The sequence below is a fragment of the Myotis nattereri genome (genome assembly GCF_964212035.1).
Source record: "Myotis nattereri genome assembly, chromosome: 18".
Classification (NCBI taxonomy): domain Eukaryota; kingdom Metazoa; phylum Chordata; class Mammalia; order Chiroptera; family Vespertilionidae; genus Myotis; species Myotis nattereri.
The window spans coordinates 11,793,394-11,810,467 of NC_138093.1; the positions used below are offsets into that span (position 1 = coordinate 11,793,394).

Here is a 17,074-nt window from a genome sequence, read left to right on the forward strand (position 1 = left end):
AGTGGAGGGATTGGTTCAAGCTGGGAGGTTTGCAGGGAGGGTATGGCCCCGAGGCAAGTCAGCACCAGAGATCCTAGTCAGTGGAGAGCAGTTGGTGTGGTGGATCATGGGGTGCAGGGGGCATAGAGACAGAAGAGGGTACTGACAAGAGAAAAGTGAAAAGGTCCAGAGAAGCAGGTCTCCTGAGTTTGAGAGCAGGTGGAAGGAGAAGGAGCAGGGGAGTGGACAGACAATACCAGTGAGAGAGTGAGGTGTAGGCAGGGAAAAGCTCAGACATGTCCTAAATGATGACAAGCTGCAGAGGATGGGCAGGAGAGGATGCCCCTGAAGTGGAGGGAGGTGATGATCTCAGAACTTAGATACTATTGACACGGTGAGAGTAGGAGGTAGAGGAGTCAACCACATGGACAAATACCTCACCCCCTGAGTTTCCTGCAGGTGGGACAGAAGATTTTGTAGGCAATTGGCTAATTTCTCCCTGAAGAATGTGGCCTGATTGAGGGGTTAGCAGGAGACTGTGAGTAGGAGGTAGGGAGTGACCAGCTGGATGATGGGATCCTCAAGGAGGGGAGCTACTGAGGCAGCAGGTATGTGCCGAGAAGTGGCCCTGGATGTGCAGGTGAGTGCTGACTGGCCTCCTGGCCCATGGAGAGACCCCCTGTGTGGGAGAGCCAATGCTTGCTGAGGAAGCACTGTGTCCCTCTTATTTCTGAAATCCTCAGCCCCTAGCACATTTATGACGTCAGAGAACCCAAGGGTAATGACATGGCCCTTCCTATGACAAATGAGGGTATCTGTCACTTTGGATGCTCAGCATGAGCTCTCCTCCCTCTGTGCACTGTCCTCCCTACTCTTCTTCCATCTTCTCTTCCACTCGGTGCCCAGACACTCTCTGGACTCCAGCACTAGCTTTCCTCCTCATGCCTGGAGCAGCCATCACTCTGTGCTTTCCTAGACACCCAGCTCCCAGCATTTAGCAAACCATTGGGAGGATCAGCTCAGCAGACAGGGTTGCTCTCTCACCTCCACAGGGACACCACACAGGCTAAAACACACACACACACGCACACACACACACACACACACACACACGCAGGCACAGGGACAGAACAGAGCCCAGAAGCCCAGGACACAGGACAAGGGATCCAGTCCTCTGAGCACTGCTGAGTGTCCTGTTCAGAGTGACCAGTGCCCATGTGCCCACAGTGTCATCCACCCAATGCCTTTTTCAGTGGTGCCATCACCCCTATGTCCCTGGGGTCATGCTGGGCAGGAGCTCATAGGCATGAGGCACCGTGTTCACACCTCCCTCAGCTCCTGCTCCCTGCAGTTCCTGGATCCCTAGATGCTGATCGTGGTTTGAGAAGGAAAAGCATGGCTGGGCCAGCAGAATGCTCTGCACTGCTGACCCTGGGACCTGGCACGCTGGCTGCACTAGGGAGCAGGGGCAGAGGTGGACAGAGGCCCTGCTGAGAGAGGTGGTCAGTTATGCTGGGGGCCAAAGGGAGGGCACCCTCCTGGCACATTCCTGGGTAAATCCCTCCATGGAGAACCCACAATTACATTCACCAAGAAGGAGAAGTTTTGACAGCATAAGTAGTCAAAGAAAAGCAGGAGACAGGCTGTATCTGGGCAAAAGACACACTTTATTATTTCTTGGATGCCTCAGGCTGGGATGGGCTCAGTGTCCTCCCCCAGAACAGAGCGGGGCTCCGTGGCTGTGATTGTGGTAGTCCGTGGCTATGACTCCCAACACCGACAGAAACTCGGAAAAGTCAATCTTCTTATCATTATTCTTGTCATGGTCCTCAAAGATATGGGCCAAGAAATCTTTGCCCTTTTTTTCCTGTGGAAAAGACAAATTCCACACCAAAAGTGTTATGGGTGGAATAGGAGGAGGAGTAGGCAGAAAGGGGGAGAGAAGAATCTGGGGCCACACAGATGTAGCTGGTGCGGGCCAGTGTAGGGCATTTGGGGATGAGGGGAACGTTAGCATTACCCTGCAGGTCACTGAGGGAGATTCCTTGGATCAAGTATCAGCATGAAACAGAGACCTAGTGCTGGTGGGCAGACTCAGCCCAGAGCCTCACTGATCAATGAGCTGGTGGGTGGGTGGACGGTGTATAGACCCAGACTTGCTCCCCCGTCCCACTTCCAGGACCCCATCTACCTAAGTTCTACCCACAAACTAGATAGGCCCTACCCCTGGTCTCTTCATTCCTAACCCTCCTCTCTATCTCCTATTTGCCTTCCTGAAACTTCCATGCTCAGTGCCCTCCTTTGCTCACCTACTCTCTCCGTCACTTAGCAACCTCTCTTTTTCTAATCAGTTCAGTACATTCTAACTGTCAGACTAAATCAGGTCTATGAATGAGCTCTTTCATTGTAATGAAACATGTTAAATTTCGTCAGCCATGGGATCCTTCCCTTGGAACTCAGAGAACGTAATGGAGGCTCCAAGAGGCAAAGCCTGAGCCTATGGGCTTCAGTCTCCTGGATGGAGAGTGACAAGTGGGAGGGGACCCATTCTTTACCCTCCTATTTCACCACCTGATAACTATCCTTGATCTCCAGATGCCTTTACACTTGGCCACAGGTACCATCTCTTTCATCCTGATAATAAGTCAGGAGAGTCCTCTTAGGCCTTTTTGCAGATGAGAATATTGAGGATCAGAGAATAGGATTGGCTTGTCCCAAGTCCTCCGCCCTGCCAGGGCCCAAGCAACCTTTAGAAGTCACCCCGACTCACACAAGCTGTGAGGAAGTTAGGGAAATTCTCCTTCAGCATCTTCAGCAGGCCCTGCTTGTCAATCTTGTCATCAGGTTTGGTGTATTTGTGGAACAGGACGATCAAGTCCATCACGGACTGTTCAACTGGAGTATGGCTCATCTTGGTTTTCAAGGAAGCTGCCAGAGAGAAAGATGGGGACCTTTGTTATCCTTCCCCCCAGGTGAGGGACCATCAGTCAGGACAACAGGGTGGGAACTGAGCATCCAGTGAAGTGAGGCTCAGTTGGGAACAAAAGGAACATATTATCCTAGGAGGTAGAATGAGATGCTCACATGGAGGAGAGTGTGACCAAGCTGGGGCCTGGTCCCATGAAGGGCAGGGTCTAGAGGAGATGGAGGAGAACAGACAAACCCCCTGTGGACAGAACCACAGAAGGCAGAAGCAGAGGGTGTACGGGTCAACCACATGGAAAAGGACTGACGTTTTAGTTGGGACCTGAACCAAACACAGCATTTGGATGACTCTACTCTTCAAGAGCATCAACACCATCTCCTCTAGGGTCACAGTCAGGGTTAGAATCATGGGGACAAAATATCTTCTTGACTAGTCAGGCCTGACCCTCCCTGGGCTGTTATTAGAATGAGACCCCTGAGGTGCCGATTGTGAAGATAGAGCAAGCTCTAAATGAAATGGCCCTGGAGGCTCCCAGAGGTGACTGTGAGTAGGATGGTGAGTGTGAGCAGAGATATACAGCCCTGATTTGAGCTCCCACAAGTTTTCCTGGACCATCCCCACCAGTGGGAAAGAAAGACGCTGACCAGCGTTGGCATCATGTTTGAGATAAACAGAAATTCCTGCCTCAGTTTTAGACTCTTCGGTGGAATGTGGGCAGATAGGCTCCTTCGGATGACTTTGTACCTCCCTGCTCTCTGGAACCTCACGGATAAACCACATTTCAGTACCTCCACCAACAGTCTGGACCCCAAGCAGAGAAATGGGACAGTGCAGCCCTCACACCCTAGACTTTCCAAAACTCTCAAGAAAAGTGTATGGCCCATATGTGTGGGCTTCTAACAAAAACAGATTTTCTTATCATCTGGGAAAAAAACAAACCTTGCTGCTATGTCCCTATATGGAACTATTCAAGGCCTTCTGTGAACTTGGCCAACGTCAGAGCTGAACCCTGTGCACAGAAAATCACTGGTCTTTCCCTCAGCTGGAGAGAAGGTCCAAAACATGAGTTGATGGGTTTCTGATCCATATACTGGCAGATCTTCTCACCATGGCAAGGTGAGTGGGTGTCCCAGGCTTGGGTTCAGGAGAACCTTCCGGACAAGGATAGAGACACGCTCTCTCTCTGAAGGTTGATGTACAAATTGAGTCTTCCCCAACCTGTGGTCTGAGAGTAAGGTGAGTCCAGAGGGAAAAGAAGAGAAGGAGAGAGGAAGGGTCATTTCTTCAGCTCCCCAGAGATGTTTCCACAGAGTTTTTGCACAGGGGCCAACAGAGCAATGGGAGCATCGGTCCAGCCATCTTGTAGATGAGATCCTCAGGACCCCAGTGGAATAAAGTTACACAGCCCCATAACAGGCAAAGTCCCATAACAGGCAGAGCCCCGTTACAGGCAGAACCCCATTACATCTGGACCCAAGCTCCTGAATCCTCTGCCATCACTGCTTTTCCCTTCTCCTGCAGACAGCAGAACACCCTGGGCCCTGATGAACCTCCCTGGCAAAGAGATAGGCACAGACTTACCAAAGCTGACGAGGAGGCAGCGAGGAGAAGAGTGTTCTGTGCATCTGGGCAAAGACTGGTCTCTTTATAAGGCTCAATCTGGCTCCTCCCAGGCACTGGAAGCCTTTGGGTCATATCTGTCTACTTCCTGGACCATTGTTTCACTCAGGTGAGTGGCACACACCTAGGAGTGTGTGTTCAGCATGTGCCAGTAAAATCCCAGGCAACTCCCAATGGAAAACACCTAGAGCCTTCTTCTGTCCTCACTTCGCTGGGGTCAGGGGTGTGGAAGACAATGGGGTCTGTTGTAAAAACATAGGAATTCTGGTCCAGAAAACTGAGTTTCTGAACTTTAAGAGGATGCGACTCTGAGATGCATCATGGTCTGTGTTTGCTCATCACCCACTCCTTCCACAATTTTGTTCTGGCATCTAACACAAACTCTCTCCAGCGGTTTATAACTCCATAACTATACCACACATCACCTTACCTGTCATATTAATATTCCTCCTAAAGCGTCAAAACATTTTGAGATGGAGCTGTTAACCTCATGTTGAGGATAGGGAATTGAGGGAGTAAGAGGTAAGCAACATTCTTATGGGCACGAGGCTAATAGACAGAAAGTTTAAGATATGATCTCAAAAAATCCTGATTCTAAACCTTGCTCCTATCCCCGCTAGAAGACCTCTAGGGTCACTGCAGGGCCTGTGAACTCGAAGTCCAGGGGTGGGAGGCAGGGTCACCTCACTCCCATCTTCATGTTGAGTCCTCACTGGAGCACTAGGAGAGAAAGAGGTGGAATGACCCACAGTGACAGACCAGGGAACACAGAGAGAGCAGTGGCTCAGCATGTCACCTGCAGGCGAGGGAAGACGGGAGGTCAGAGCTCTGAGTCCTGACATTAGCCCCACACTCTAGAAATTCACTTCACAGCTCCAGGGCCCACCAGGGCCCACCAAGGAAGCCACTGTCTAGATTCAGAGATGGTGACCACCATGAAATGAGCTGGCAGGAGATTGGGCAAAGTTGCCACCCCTCCCATGATGATGCCTTCCTATAAATTCTTCAATGATGTTTCTACTTCCCTTATGCAAAATAGTCTGCTTAGGATTCCGTAGCTCATGCCCTGAGGTCTGTTATGTCCTAACCTGCTGTGGAATATCTGGTTCAGGTGCAGGAAACAAGAGCTTGGAGTTCAGGATGAAACCTGGGGACCTCTGGGGACATACCATGCTGATTCTGATTCACTGAAGAGTCCTGGTTCCTGCTCTCTGTTACCCTTAGAACATGCTCCCATGGAGTAAGGAACTGCTCAGGCATTGGGCACCCTGTGATCAGGCCCACCACTGAGCTCCCAGGTCAGGGCCCGCCCCCTCCCCAATGCACTGGCCTCCATGCTTCAGCCTGGCCTTTCTGTCCCCAGTTATATCCATATTTGCATCAGCACCAGTCCTCTCTGGTTCACTCATTTAATTTCCTCTTACTGCCTCTCAAAGCCTCCCAGGAAGGATACTCAGAACACCTGGAGCACAGGGTGCCTCCGGGCAGGGGAAGTGAGATGGATGCCCATTTTTTCCCCGGTGTAGCTTTTGATACTTGAACAGTGTCAAAATACTTTAAATTATTTTTTAATTAGTTTAATTTAACTTTTGCTTTGTTCAATTCTGGCCTCACGGTCAGAGTCTGAACTATGTATAGTCCTCAGCTTCTGGAATCTAAACATCATTGATCTGTTGCACGGTCTCTCTCCTATTTTACTTATATACTTATTTTCCCTTAATCTTCATTACTATTCAACTCCCCCTCCCCCCAAAAGCTAAAAAATAAAATGTATGTTTTCTGTTTATTTCTATGCATACTCATCAATGTAAATGATTAATTTGGCCTATGCTTTATAGATGTGCTTTATGTGATATAGATCACTCATATGGAAAAATAAAATACACTACAATGTACAGCCCAATGAATTATCTCCAACACCTGTGACTGCCACCCAGGTCAATGAATAAAATATTTCTACCACCCCTACCAGTCACTGCCCCTTTTCTCTCGTCCTGGAAACCATCATCTGGACTTTTATGGTAAAGCTCTCTCTTTGTTTCATTTGAATTTTACCACTTAAGAAAATGTATTGAAGGAGAACAGATTCTATAAATTCTTCTATGGTTAACTTAGTCTGCCCAATATTATACTTATAAGTGATATCCATGTTTGACTGGTTGTTCAGCATTATATACTATATGTCTTGGTATAAATATCACATCATTTTCTATAATTCTGCTTTAGATATCACATGCACTTAATTTTCTTGTTTTCCTTTTGTATGGTTTCCAGCTCAGGTGACCATGAATTTTGACCTCTGACCTCAGGTTCCTGTGGGGATCAGCCACCCTGTTTGGTGAGGTATGTGGAAAGGGCCCAGGGCAGTCCCTGATTGTGTAAGACTTGGGTGTTTAAGGAATAAGAAGGGGATGAGCCCATGTTTCAGGGAGCAACTTCAAAACAGCCCTGTTTATTGGCAGAGACATTAGTGTTTACAACTATTGTGACTAACAGTCAATTCCCACCCCAGCATCGCCCTTATCACTCACCACCACCGGAAAGGCTATAGGTATTTTCCAATCCCTGAACCAATAATTCTATGGCAACATGGTCTACACATCCAGGTCAATCACGTGGAACCATCTCGCAAGCATTTACTGTTTATGCTGAGCCTCTTTTTCAGTCATTCCAATGGATTCTGGGCACCAGTTGTCCTTGGCTTTTTGGAGCGGAGACCTGGACCATTTGTTCCAAGTACAAAATTTAAGAAGAACCCACTAAGCACCACTCACTGTACTTTAGGATGAACATATGTCACGACAAATTTTTTAAAGAATTTAACTCACTCCAATGTTCACCCTTTAGAAGTGAAGACAAAAAGAATAAAAGAGAAACTGTGGATGCTGGAGATGTACAGTGACACACAGTATAACCCAAAAGGAGAGGGGTAACTTTCTGAGGAGGAGAGGTGGACCGAGATACCTTAGATGAGGCATTTGAATGAATGTCAACACCTAGTGTTCAAGCAAACAAACCAGGGAAAGAGATTCCAGACCATGACATGTGAGCAAAAGTATAGCGCAGAATAGACATGACATCAGGAGGACAGAAACATGTCTAGAGCCAAGAGTGTTGGAAGTGAGAGGTTTGGGACAGGCACCAACTATGTCCCACCAAGTACCCAACCCCTCTTCTGAACTAACAGAGCCCAGTTTGCTTTGGGTTTAGGGTGCTCAGTACCCCCATGTGTGTCTGGTCTCCTCTTAGCCATTCTCACAGTCCTGTCCTTGCTTTCCCTGAGCCCCTTACAAATAAGAGTGAACATGTGTCCCACAAGTTATGCGCAATGAAACTGAGTGATGCTGGGCCAGGCTTCTGGGACTCTGCTTTTCTGACAGGAGGGGACATGGAGAGCTGGCCCTGCCATGCCTCAACCCATGCCTGGGTTGCTGGTCCGGGACACAGGCAGTCATCAAAAATACTTACCCAAGTGAGTTGAAGAGTTCAGCCTCATAAAAACGTCAAATGAATGACTTTAGAAACTTTATTCATAATTTCCCCAAACTGGAAGTAACCAAGATGTCTTTCAGAAGGTGAATGAGTAAACGAACTGTGGCAAACCCATGCAGTGGAATAGTATCCAGCAAGAAGAAGCATTGAGCTATGAAGCCACAAGAAGACATGGAGGAAACGACAAGGATATTGCTGAGTGAAGGAGGCCATTCTGAAGCAACCACATGCTGTATGATTTCAAATATATGACATTATAGAAAAGCAAAACCATATTGACAATTAAAATATCAGTAATCATCAAGATTCAGGATAGGAGGGGATGGCTGAATAGTTGGGGTATTGGTGTTTTTTGAGGCAATGAAACTACTTTGCATGATACTGTGATGATGAACATGTGGCATTACACATTTGTCCAAAACCACAGAATTTCACAACAGGAACTGAACCCTGGTTAAACCATGGACTTTAGTTCATAATAATGTATCAATATTGGTTCATCAATTATAACAAATGTTCCACACTAATTAAGATGTTAATAAACAGGAGGTACTGTGCGGAGAGGGGGTATATAGGAAATAAAGTCTCTATTCCAAAATTTTCAGCCAATCTAAAACTGTTCTAAAAATTAGAGTATATCAATAATAAAAAATAATAAGATTGAGTTTCTTTTTATTGTATGCCAAGGTAGATTGAAACAATTAGCCCTGGAGAGTTATCTACAAGTACCTTCCTAACCTATGATGCCGGGTTATGAGCAAGCATTCTATTTTCTTCTTTTCTGTATTTTCTGGAGCTCTCTTACAATCTTATATAAAAGCTAGCTAATAAATCAAATCTGTTTGAGAACTAAGTCTCTGCATGTAAACTTACTAGCATTTTAGATTATCTGTCCACCAGGAAATTACTTACCAAATTTATTATATTTATTTACTTTTAAATATATTTTTATTGATTTCAGAGAGGAAGGAGGAGTGAGAGGGAGATAGAAACATCAATGAGGAGAGAGAATAATTCATCAGCTGCCTCCTGCATGCCCCACACTGGGGATTAAGCCCACATCTTGGACATGGGACCTCCTGGTTTATAGGTTGATGCTCAACCACTGAACCATGCTAGCTGGGCCCAATTTATTTTCAATCCTTGGCCTATCCACCTCTCCTCCCCAGAAAGTTACCCCTCTCCTCTTGGGTTATAGACTGTGTCATTGTACATCTCCAACATCCACAGTTTCTATTTTATTCTTTTTGTCTTAACTTCCAAAGGGTGAGCATAGAGGGGAGATAATTCTTAAAAAATTTTCTTCCCCTATATTCATCCTAAAGCACAGTGAGTGGTTCTTAGTGGTTTCTTCGTAAATTTTATACCTTGAACAAATGGTCCAGGTCTTTGTTCCAAACAGCCAAGGACAGCTGGGGTCCAGAATCCATTGGGATGAATGAAAGAGAGGCTCAGCATAAACAGTAAATGCTCACAAAGTGATTCCAAGTGATGGACATGAACATATAGCCCATGTTTCCAAAGAACATTTGGCTCAGAGGATGGAAGATACCTATAGCCTTTCTGGTGAGTGATAAGGGCGATGCTGGGGTGGGACTTGGCTGTTAGTCACAATAGTTGCAAACACTAATGTCTCTGACAATAAACAGCGCTGTTTTGAAGTTGGTCCCTGAAACATGGGCTCATCACCTTCTTCTTCCTTAAACACCCACGTCTTACTCAACCAGAGCCTTCCCCGGGCCCTTTCCACATACCTCACCAGACAGGGTGTCTGATTCCCCTAGGACCGTGAAGTCAGAGGTCAAAATCCCTGGTCACCTGAGCTGGAAACCATTGAAAAAGAAGACAAAGTGATGAGCATGTGGTATCTAAAGCAGCATTATAAAAAAATTGTGGCACATTCATATAAAGATATATATATAGTATACAATGAAGAACAAACACAGTACAATATACAGCTTGTAAATGTAATACCGAGAAAAATAAGGCAGACAATGAAGAATACATAGAATATGTTTCCCTTCAACTAAAATTTGAAAGTAGGAGAAATGGCAGTGTTCAGGAATGTATGATTAGGTGGTAAAATGAAACAGAGGGTCTCATTAAAAAAGTTCTGATGGTGGTTTTGGAGAACAGAGAAAGCAGGCGGGTGTGGGTGGTGCAATGTTTTGTTCATTGACGTGGGGGACAGTCACAAGTGTAAGACTCATTAGGCTGTGTATTGTAGCTTGTTGTATTTTCTGCATAATTAATCTATATTTAAAAAAATACATGGCTAGAACACGGGCCAAAATAACTATTTATATTTGTGAGTATGCATAAAAATAAACAGAAAACATATATATCCTTTTGGGTTTTTTATGGGAAAATTGAATAGTAATGAAGATTAAAGGAATATAAGTATATAAGTAAAAACAAGATACCTTGCAACAGATTAATGATGTTCAGATTCCAGAAGCCAAGGACTATACACGGCTCAGATTGTGAAAGTGAGGCCAAGACTGAACAAAGCAAAACTTAAATATAAAAATTGAAAATGAATTTGAAGTATCTTGACATTGTTCAGATTTCAGAAGCTGTACCAGGGCGAGTGTGGGAAAGACATTTCAGTTCCTCTGCTCCAAGTGACCCCTCTCCAGGTTTCCTGTGTGTCCTTCACAGCAGGCTTTTCGTGGCGGTGAGAACACATTACATACGTGAACCAGAGAGGGCTGGTACTGGTGCAGATGTGGACATAACTGGGGACAGAAGGGCCAGGTGTGGAAGCCCAATGCATTGGGGGGCAGGGGCAGGCTGACCCAGGCTCAGCAATGGGCCTGGTCCCAGGGTACCCAGTGCCTGAGCAGTCCTCTTACTCATGGGAGGACCTTCTAAGGGGAGTAGAGAGCAGGAACAAGGATTCCTCAGTGAGTCAGCAGGATCATTCCCCAAAGGTCTCTAGGCCTCATCCTAAGCTCCAAGCTCCTGTCTCCTGCACCTGAACTAGATTTTCCACAGCAGGTTGGGACATAGCAGACCACGGGGCATGGCCACTGACTCCTAAGCAGACTGTTTTGCATAAGGTAAGGATGGAGGGACATCATTGAAGAATTTATAAGAAGGCATCATCATGAGAGGGGAGGCAACATTGCCCAATTTCCTGCTGGCTCATTTCGTGGTGGTCACCATCCCTGAGTACAGACAGTGGCTTCCTTGGTGGGCTCAGGCAGTCCCTGGAGCTGCATAGCGAAGTTCTAGAGTGTGGGGCTAACACCAGAACGCAGAACTCTGACCTTGTCTCTTCCCTCACCTGTAGGTGAGGGGCTATTCACAATGTGCTACCTGTCACAGTGGGTCATGCCAGCTCTTTCTCTCCTAGCACTACAGTGAGGACCCTACATGAAGATGGAACTTGGGTGACCCTGCTTTCCTCCCCTGAACTTCAAGTTCACAGGCCCTTCAGTGACCCCGGGGTCTAGTAGTGGTGTTAGGAGGGAGCTTTTGAATCAGGCTTTTCTGGGTCATCTCTTGAGCTTGCTGTCTATTAGCATTGTGCACATAGGAACTTAGCTTACCTCTTACTCCCTCAATTCCCTGTCCTCAATATGAGGGTAACAGCACCATCTCATAAGGTTTTGAAGGTTTAGGAGGAATGTCAATACGACATGTAAGGTGATGCGTGGTATAGTTATGGATTTATAAACCACTGGTCAGAGTTTTTGTTAGATGTCAGACAAACTTGTGGAAGGACTGGGTGATGAGCAAACATAGACGATGCTGCCTTCAGAGACCCATCCTCTTTAAGTTCAGAAACCCAGTTTTCTCTACCACAATTCCTGTGCTTTTAAGACAATCCCATTGTCTTCCCCTCCCCAGCCCTCGATTTCCTTAGCCACAGAATAATCCTCTAGAATAGTGCAATCCCTTGGGAGTGCCGGGCATTATACAGGAACATGATGAACACACTCTTCTAGGTGTGTCCCACCCACCTGAGTGAGGCAATGGTCCAGGAAGCAGAGAAACAGCATGGCCTAAGGGCTCCCAGTGCCTGGGAGGAGCCAGGCTGAGCCTTATAAAGGGACCAGTCTTTGCCCAGATGCACAGCACACTCACCTTCTCCTCAGTGACACCTCGTCAGCTCCGGTAAGTCTGCACCTAACTCTTTGCCAGGGGGGTTCGTCAGGGCCCAGTGTGTTCTTCTGTGTCCAGGAATAGGGAGAGCGGTGATGGGAGCGCATTCAGGAACCTGTATCCAGTCTCAACTCTGCCTGTTTTCTGTCTTTACAACTTGATCCCACTTGGTACCAAGGGCCTATCTACAACAAGATGTCTGTACTGATGCTCGCATTGCTCCTTTGGCTCTTCTGTGCCAACTCTGTTGGAGCATCCCTGGTGGGAGCTCAGTATATGAACCTTCCTCTCCTCCTTGTCTTCTTTACTCTCTGGAATCATCGGACTCTCATGCCATGGCCTTTGCACCCCAACCTCAGGAGAGTGGCTGGCTCTCCCAAAGTCTGGAAGATTCTCCCAAACCCAGACCTGGGATGCCCACTTGCTATGCCCTGGTGATAAAGACTGCCACTACCTTGGATCAGGGACCTATCAACTTAGGTTTTGAACCTTGTTCCCAGTTCAGGGAATGACCAGTGACCTTCTGGGCACAGAGCTCAGCTAAGGCCTTGGCCAAATTGAAAGAAGGCCTTAGGTGTTTTCACTTAGGGACGTAACAGGGAGGCTCTTTCTCCCAGATCAGGAGACAATGGAAGTTTTTGTTAGATGCCTACACATGGGAACCATACACATTTCTTGAAAGTTTTGAAAATCTAGGGTGTGAGGGCTGCATTGTCCCATTTCTCTGCTTAGGATCCAGACTGAGGGTGGAGGTACTGGCTTTAGAAAGTCAGACATCTTTACTTAAATGTGGTCCAACATTGGGGTTCCAGAGAGCAGGGAGGTACAAAGGTCATCTGAAGGAGCCTATCTCCCCAAATTCACCCAAGACTCTAAAACTGAGGCAAGTATTTCTGTTCATTTCAAACATGATGCCAACACTGGTGAGCAGTCCTACTTTTAATCTGCTGGGGATGGTCTAGGAAACATTGTGAGAGCTCAGGACAGGGCTGTATATCTCTGCTCACAATCACCATCCTACTCACACTCACCCCTGGGAGCCTCCAGGGCTTCTTTCATTTAGAGCTTGCTTTATGATCACAATGGGCACCTCAAGGGACTCATTCCAAAAGCAGCCAAGGGCAGACAGGCCAGACTCCTCAGGACGTCATTTTGTCCCCATGACTCTAACACTGCTGTTGACCCTGGAGAAGATGGTGTTGATGCTCTTGAAGAGTAGAGTCATCCAAATGCTGTGTTTGGCTAAGGTCTCAAATAAATGTCAGTCCTTTTCCATGTGGTTGACCCCTACCCTCTCTGCTTCTGCCTCCTGTGGTTCTGTCCACAGTGGGTTTCTGTATTCCCCTTACCTCCTCTGGGCCCTGACCTGCTTGGAACCAGGCCCCAGCTTGGTCACACTCTCCTCTTTGTGAGGATCTCATCCCACCTCCTAGGATGATACAGGTCCTTCTGCTCCCAACAGGCTTACTTCACTGGATCCTCAGTTCCCACCCCATTGTCCTGACTTAGGGACCCTCACCTGGAGAGAAGGATAACAAAGGTCCCCATCTTTCTCTCTGGCAGCTTCCTTGAAAACCAAGATGAGCCATACTCCAGTTGAACAGTCTGTGATGGACTTGATCGTCCTGTTCCACAAATACACCAAACCTGATGACAAGATTGACAAGCAGGGCCTGCTGAAGATGCTGAAGGAGAATTTCCCTAACTTCCTCACGGCTTGTGTGAGTCGGGGTGACTTCTTAAGTTTGCTTGGGCCCGGATATGGCAATCCCATTCTCTGATCCTCAATATTCTCATCTGCAGAAAGGCCTAGGAGGACTCTCCTGACTTATTATCAGGATGAAAGAGATGGTACATGTGGCCAAGTGTAAAGGCATCTGGAGATCAAGGGTAGTTATCAGGTGGTGAAATAGGAGAGTAAAGAACGGGAACCCTCCAACTTGTCGCTCTCCATCCAGGAGACTGAAGCCCAGAGGCTCAGGCTCTGCCTCTAGGAGCCTCCATTCGGTTCTCTGAGATCCAAAGGAAGATGATAGAAATCCCATGGCTGATAAATTTACCACCTTTCATTACAATAAAGAGCTCCTTCAGAGACCTGATTTAGTCTGACAGTTAGAATGCACTGAACTGAATACAAAAAGAGAGGCTACTGGATGACACAGAGAGTAGGTGAGCAAAAGAGGGCACTGACCATGGAAGATTCAGGAAGGCAAATAGGAGATAGGAGAGGAGGGTTAGGAATGAAGAGACAAGGGGTAGGGCCTATCTAGTTTCTGGGTAGAACTTAGGTAGATGGGGTCCTGAAAGTGGGTCGGGGGAGCAGGTCTGGGTAAAAAGACCACCCACCCACCAGCTCATTGATCAGTGAGGCTCTGGGCTGAGTCTGCCCACCACCACTAGGTCTCTCTTTAGCTGATACTTGATCCAAGGAAAATCCCTTAGTGACCTGCAGGATAGAGCTAATGTCCCTCTCATTCCCAGATACCCTCCACTGGCCCACACAGCTACACCTGTGCGGCCCCAAATGCTTCTCTCCCCATCTCTGCATGCGCCTCCTCCTGTTCCACCCATAACACTTTTGGGACTGAATTTATCTTTTCCACAGGAAAAAAAGGGCAAAGATTTCTTGGCCCATATCTTTGAGGACCAGGACAAGAATAAGGACAAGAAGATCGACTTTTCTGAGTTTCTGTCGGTGTTGGGAGTCATAGCCACGGACTACCACAATCACAGCCATGGAGCCCCACTCTGTTCTGGTGGAGGACACTGAACCCAGCCCAGCCTGACACCTCCAAGAAACAATAAAGTTTCTCTTTTGCCCTGATACAGCCTGTTTCCTGCTTTCCTTTGGCAACTTATGCTGTCAAAACCACCCCTTCTTGGTGACTGTAATTTGGGATCTCCATGGAGTGATTTACCCAGGAATGTGCCAGGAGGGTGCCCTCCTTCTAGCCGACAGTATAACTGACACCTCTCTCAGCAGGGTCTCTGTCCACCTCTGCACCTGCTCCCTAGTGCAGCCAGCGTGCCAGGTCCCAGGGTCAGCAGTGCAGAGCATTCTGCTGGCCCAGCCATGCTTTTCCTTCTCAAGTCATGATCGCCTCTGGGCATCCAGGAAATGTAGGAAGCAGGAGCTGAGGTGTGAACACGGTGCCTCATGCCCAGGTGTTCCAGCCCAGCATGAACCCAGGGACACAGGGGAGAAGGCACCAGTGAAAAAGGCATTGGGTGGCAGCCACTGAGGGCACATGGACACTGGTCACTATGAACGGGACACTCATCAGCCCTTGGCCTGTGTCCTGGGCTTCTGGGCTGTGTCCTGTCCCTGTGCATGTGTGTGTGTTTTATCCTGTGTGGTGTCCTTGTGGAGGTGAGAGAACCACCCTGTCTGCTGAGCTGATCCTCCCAATGGTTTGCTAAATGCTGGGAGCTGGGTCTCTCGGGAAAGCACAGAATGATGGGTGTTCCAGTCATGAGGAGTAAAGCTAGTGCTGGAGTCCAGAGAGTGTCTGGGCAGCAAGTGAGAAGACAGGACTGAAGAGGAGCGGGGAGGAGAGGGCAGGGAATGATGAGCAAAAAGCTCAGGCTGAGTCATCAGTGACAGTCCACTGCACTAGCCATGGAAAGAGGCGTGCCATTACCCACACAGGGCCCTTCCCATCTGCCTCTGTCCTTCTGAGATCTACAGAACCAGCTCACACCTGGAGCACTGGGCCCAGCTGCTCCTTTCAGAGCTGGAGCATTGTGAGCCCACAGAGGTAGAGGCACAGGATGAGGAGGCCTGGGTGTGGATGCTATGGGTGAGTGGGGGGCTATGCCACACAGAGAAGAGCTTCCAGAAACTAGGGTTAGGCAGGAGCAAAGAGTTGCTCTGATCACTGTCCCCATGGCCTGCAGTCTAGGAAGAATTCCTGAGGTGGGCTCTGGAACAGGGATTCCATGGATGGATAGCAGAGATGTTCTGTCTTTAGAAGGCACATCGAGGCAGTCATGTTGATAACATGTTCTCTTCTGGGATCTACAGAACCAGCTCCAGAGCAAGTTCCAAAAAGACCTCAAGAGGCAATGCCAACTCCAGTGGCCTCTCCCAAGTCACAGCGGGCTCTGGGCACAACTTTCATAATTTTCACGAGGCCGAAGAACTACCTGCAGTGTGTGGGCAACTCGCTTCAGCTCCTGTGAAGTCTGCAGTCCCAGACCCTGGGCCAAGGCGTGTCAGCGGCCACTGCAGAGAGGGCTTCCCCTTTAGATACAGTTTTTGAACCTTTGAGTTTATGTTACATATGCTTAGAATTCAATTGTATTTTTCTGATACTACTGAGTAAAATACGATCTCCTTTAAAGAAAATGGAATGAAAAACATTTAAAACTAAATTTAATTTAAGTTAAATCAAATTTAACTATGAACCTTCAGAGTGTTGTGCAAATCCACTTTTTCTGGGCCTCGGTGCTGTTATTATGAGATATAGGCTGGGAATAGGTTATCTCTGAGAAGCCATCTAGCTCAAAGGATGTGGCATTCTTGAGACACGCTACAATGGGGCTCTTGTAGAATTGACCAATGTGCAATTGCACAGGGTCCCTTTAAGTCAGGGCTATCCCTGGGCAGCCACATTTCATTTGATTTCCTCTCCTAACAGCATATGGGCAAATTATGTTATTAAACCCCCACCCCCATCTTCCAATTTGCAGAAAATTGTAGTTTTTAACCAATAGAAAAATGTTTCTGAACACTGCAGCTGGGATAGAAACTCCACCCCGTTCCACTCCCAATGAACAGCATCCTGAGCATCACCTCTGTAGATGCAGAGCCCCAAAGAGGTGTCAGGGGACAGGAAATATCCCAGGTCCTGGGTCCACACTCTTCTCTTCTGCAGGCACTGCCTGCAAATCTCCTTTCCTATCAGAACCTCTCTTAGCCATCAGCCCCCGAAACTAGTTCAGCTG

At 47.5% G+C, this 17,074-nt stretch overlaps 2 protein-coding genes across 2 annotated transcripts; one reads left to right on the plus strand and one right to left on the minus strand.

Moving 5' to 3' along the window:
* Positions 1-1,681: 1,681 nt before the first annotated feature.
* On the minus strand, positions 1,682-2,890 carry LOC308533699 (protein S100-A7-like; the record flags this gene model as incomplete). The annotated part of the gene is made up of 2 exons (XM_081111787.1): positions 1,682-1,846; positions 2,750-2,890. The coding sequence occupies 2 exons, from the start codon at positions 2,888-2,890 to the stop codon at positions 1,682-1,684; spliced, it is 306 nt and encodes a 101-aa protein (XP_080967913.1).
* A 10,817-nt stretch (positions 2,891-13,707) lies between these two features.
* Positions 13,708-14,897, plus strand: LOC308533700 (protein S100-A7-like; the record flags this gene model as incomplete). The annotated part of the gene is made up of 2 exons (XM_081111788.1): positions 13,708-13,848; positions 14,733-14,897. 2 exons carry the CDS (start codon positions 13,708-13,710, stop codon positions 14,895-14,897), a joined length of 306 nt encoding a protein of 101 aa, XP_080967914.1.
* Between the last annotated feature and the right edge of the window lie 2,177 nt (positions 14,898-17,074).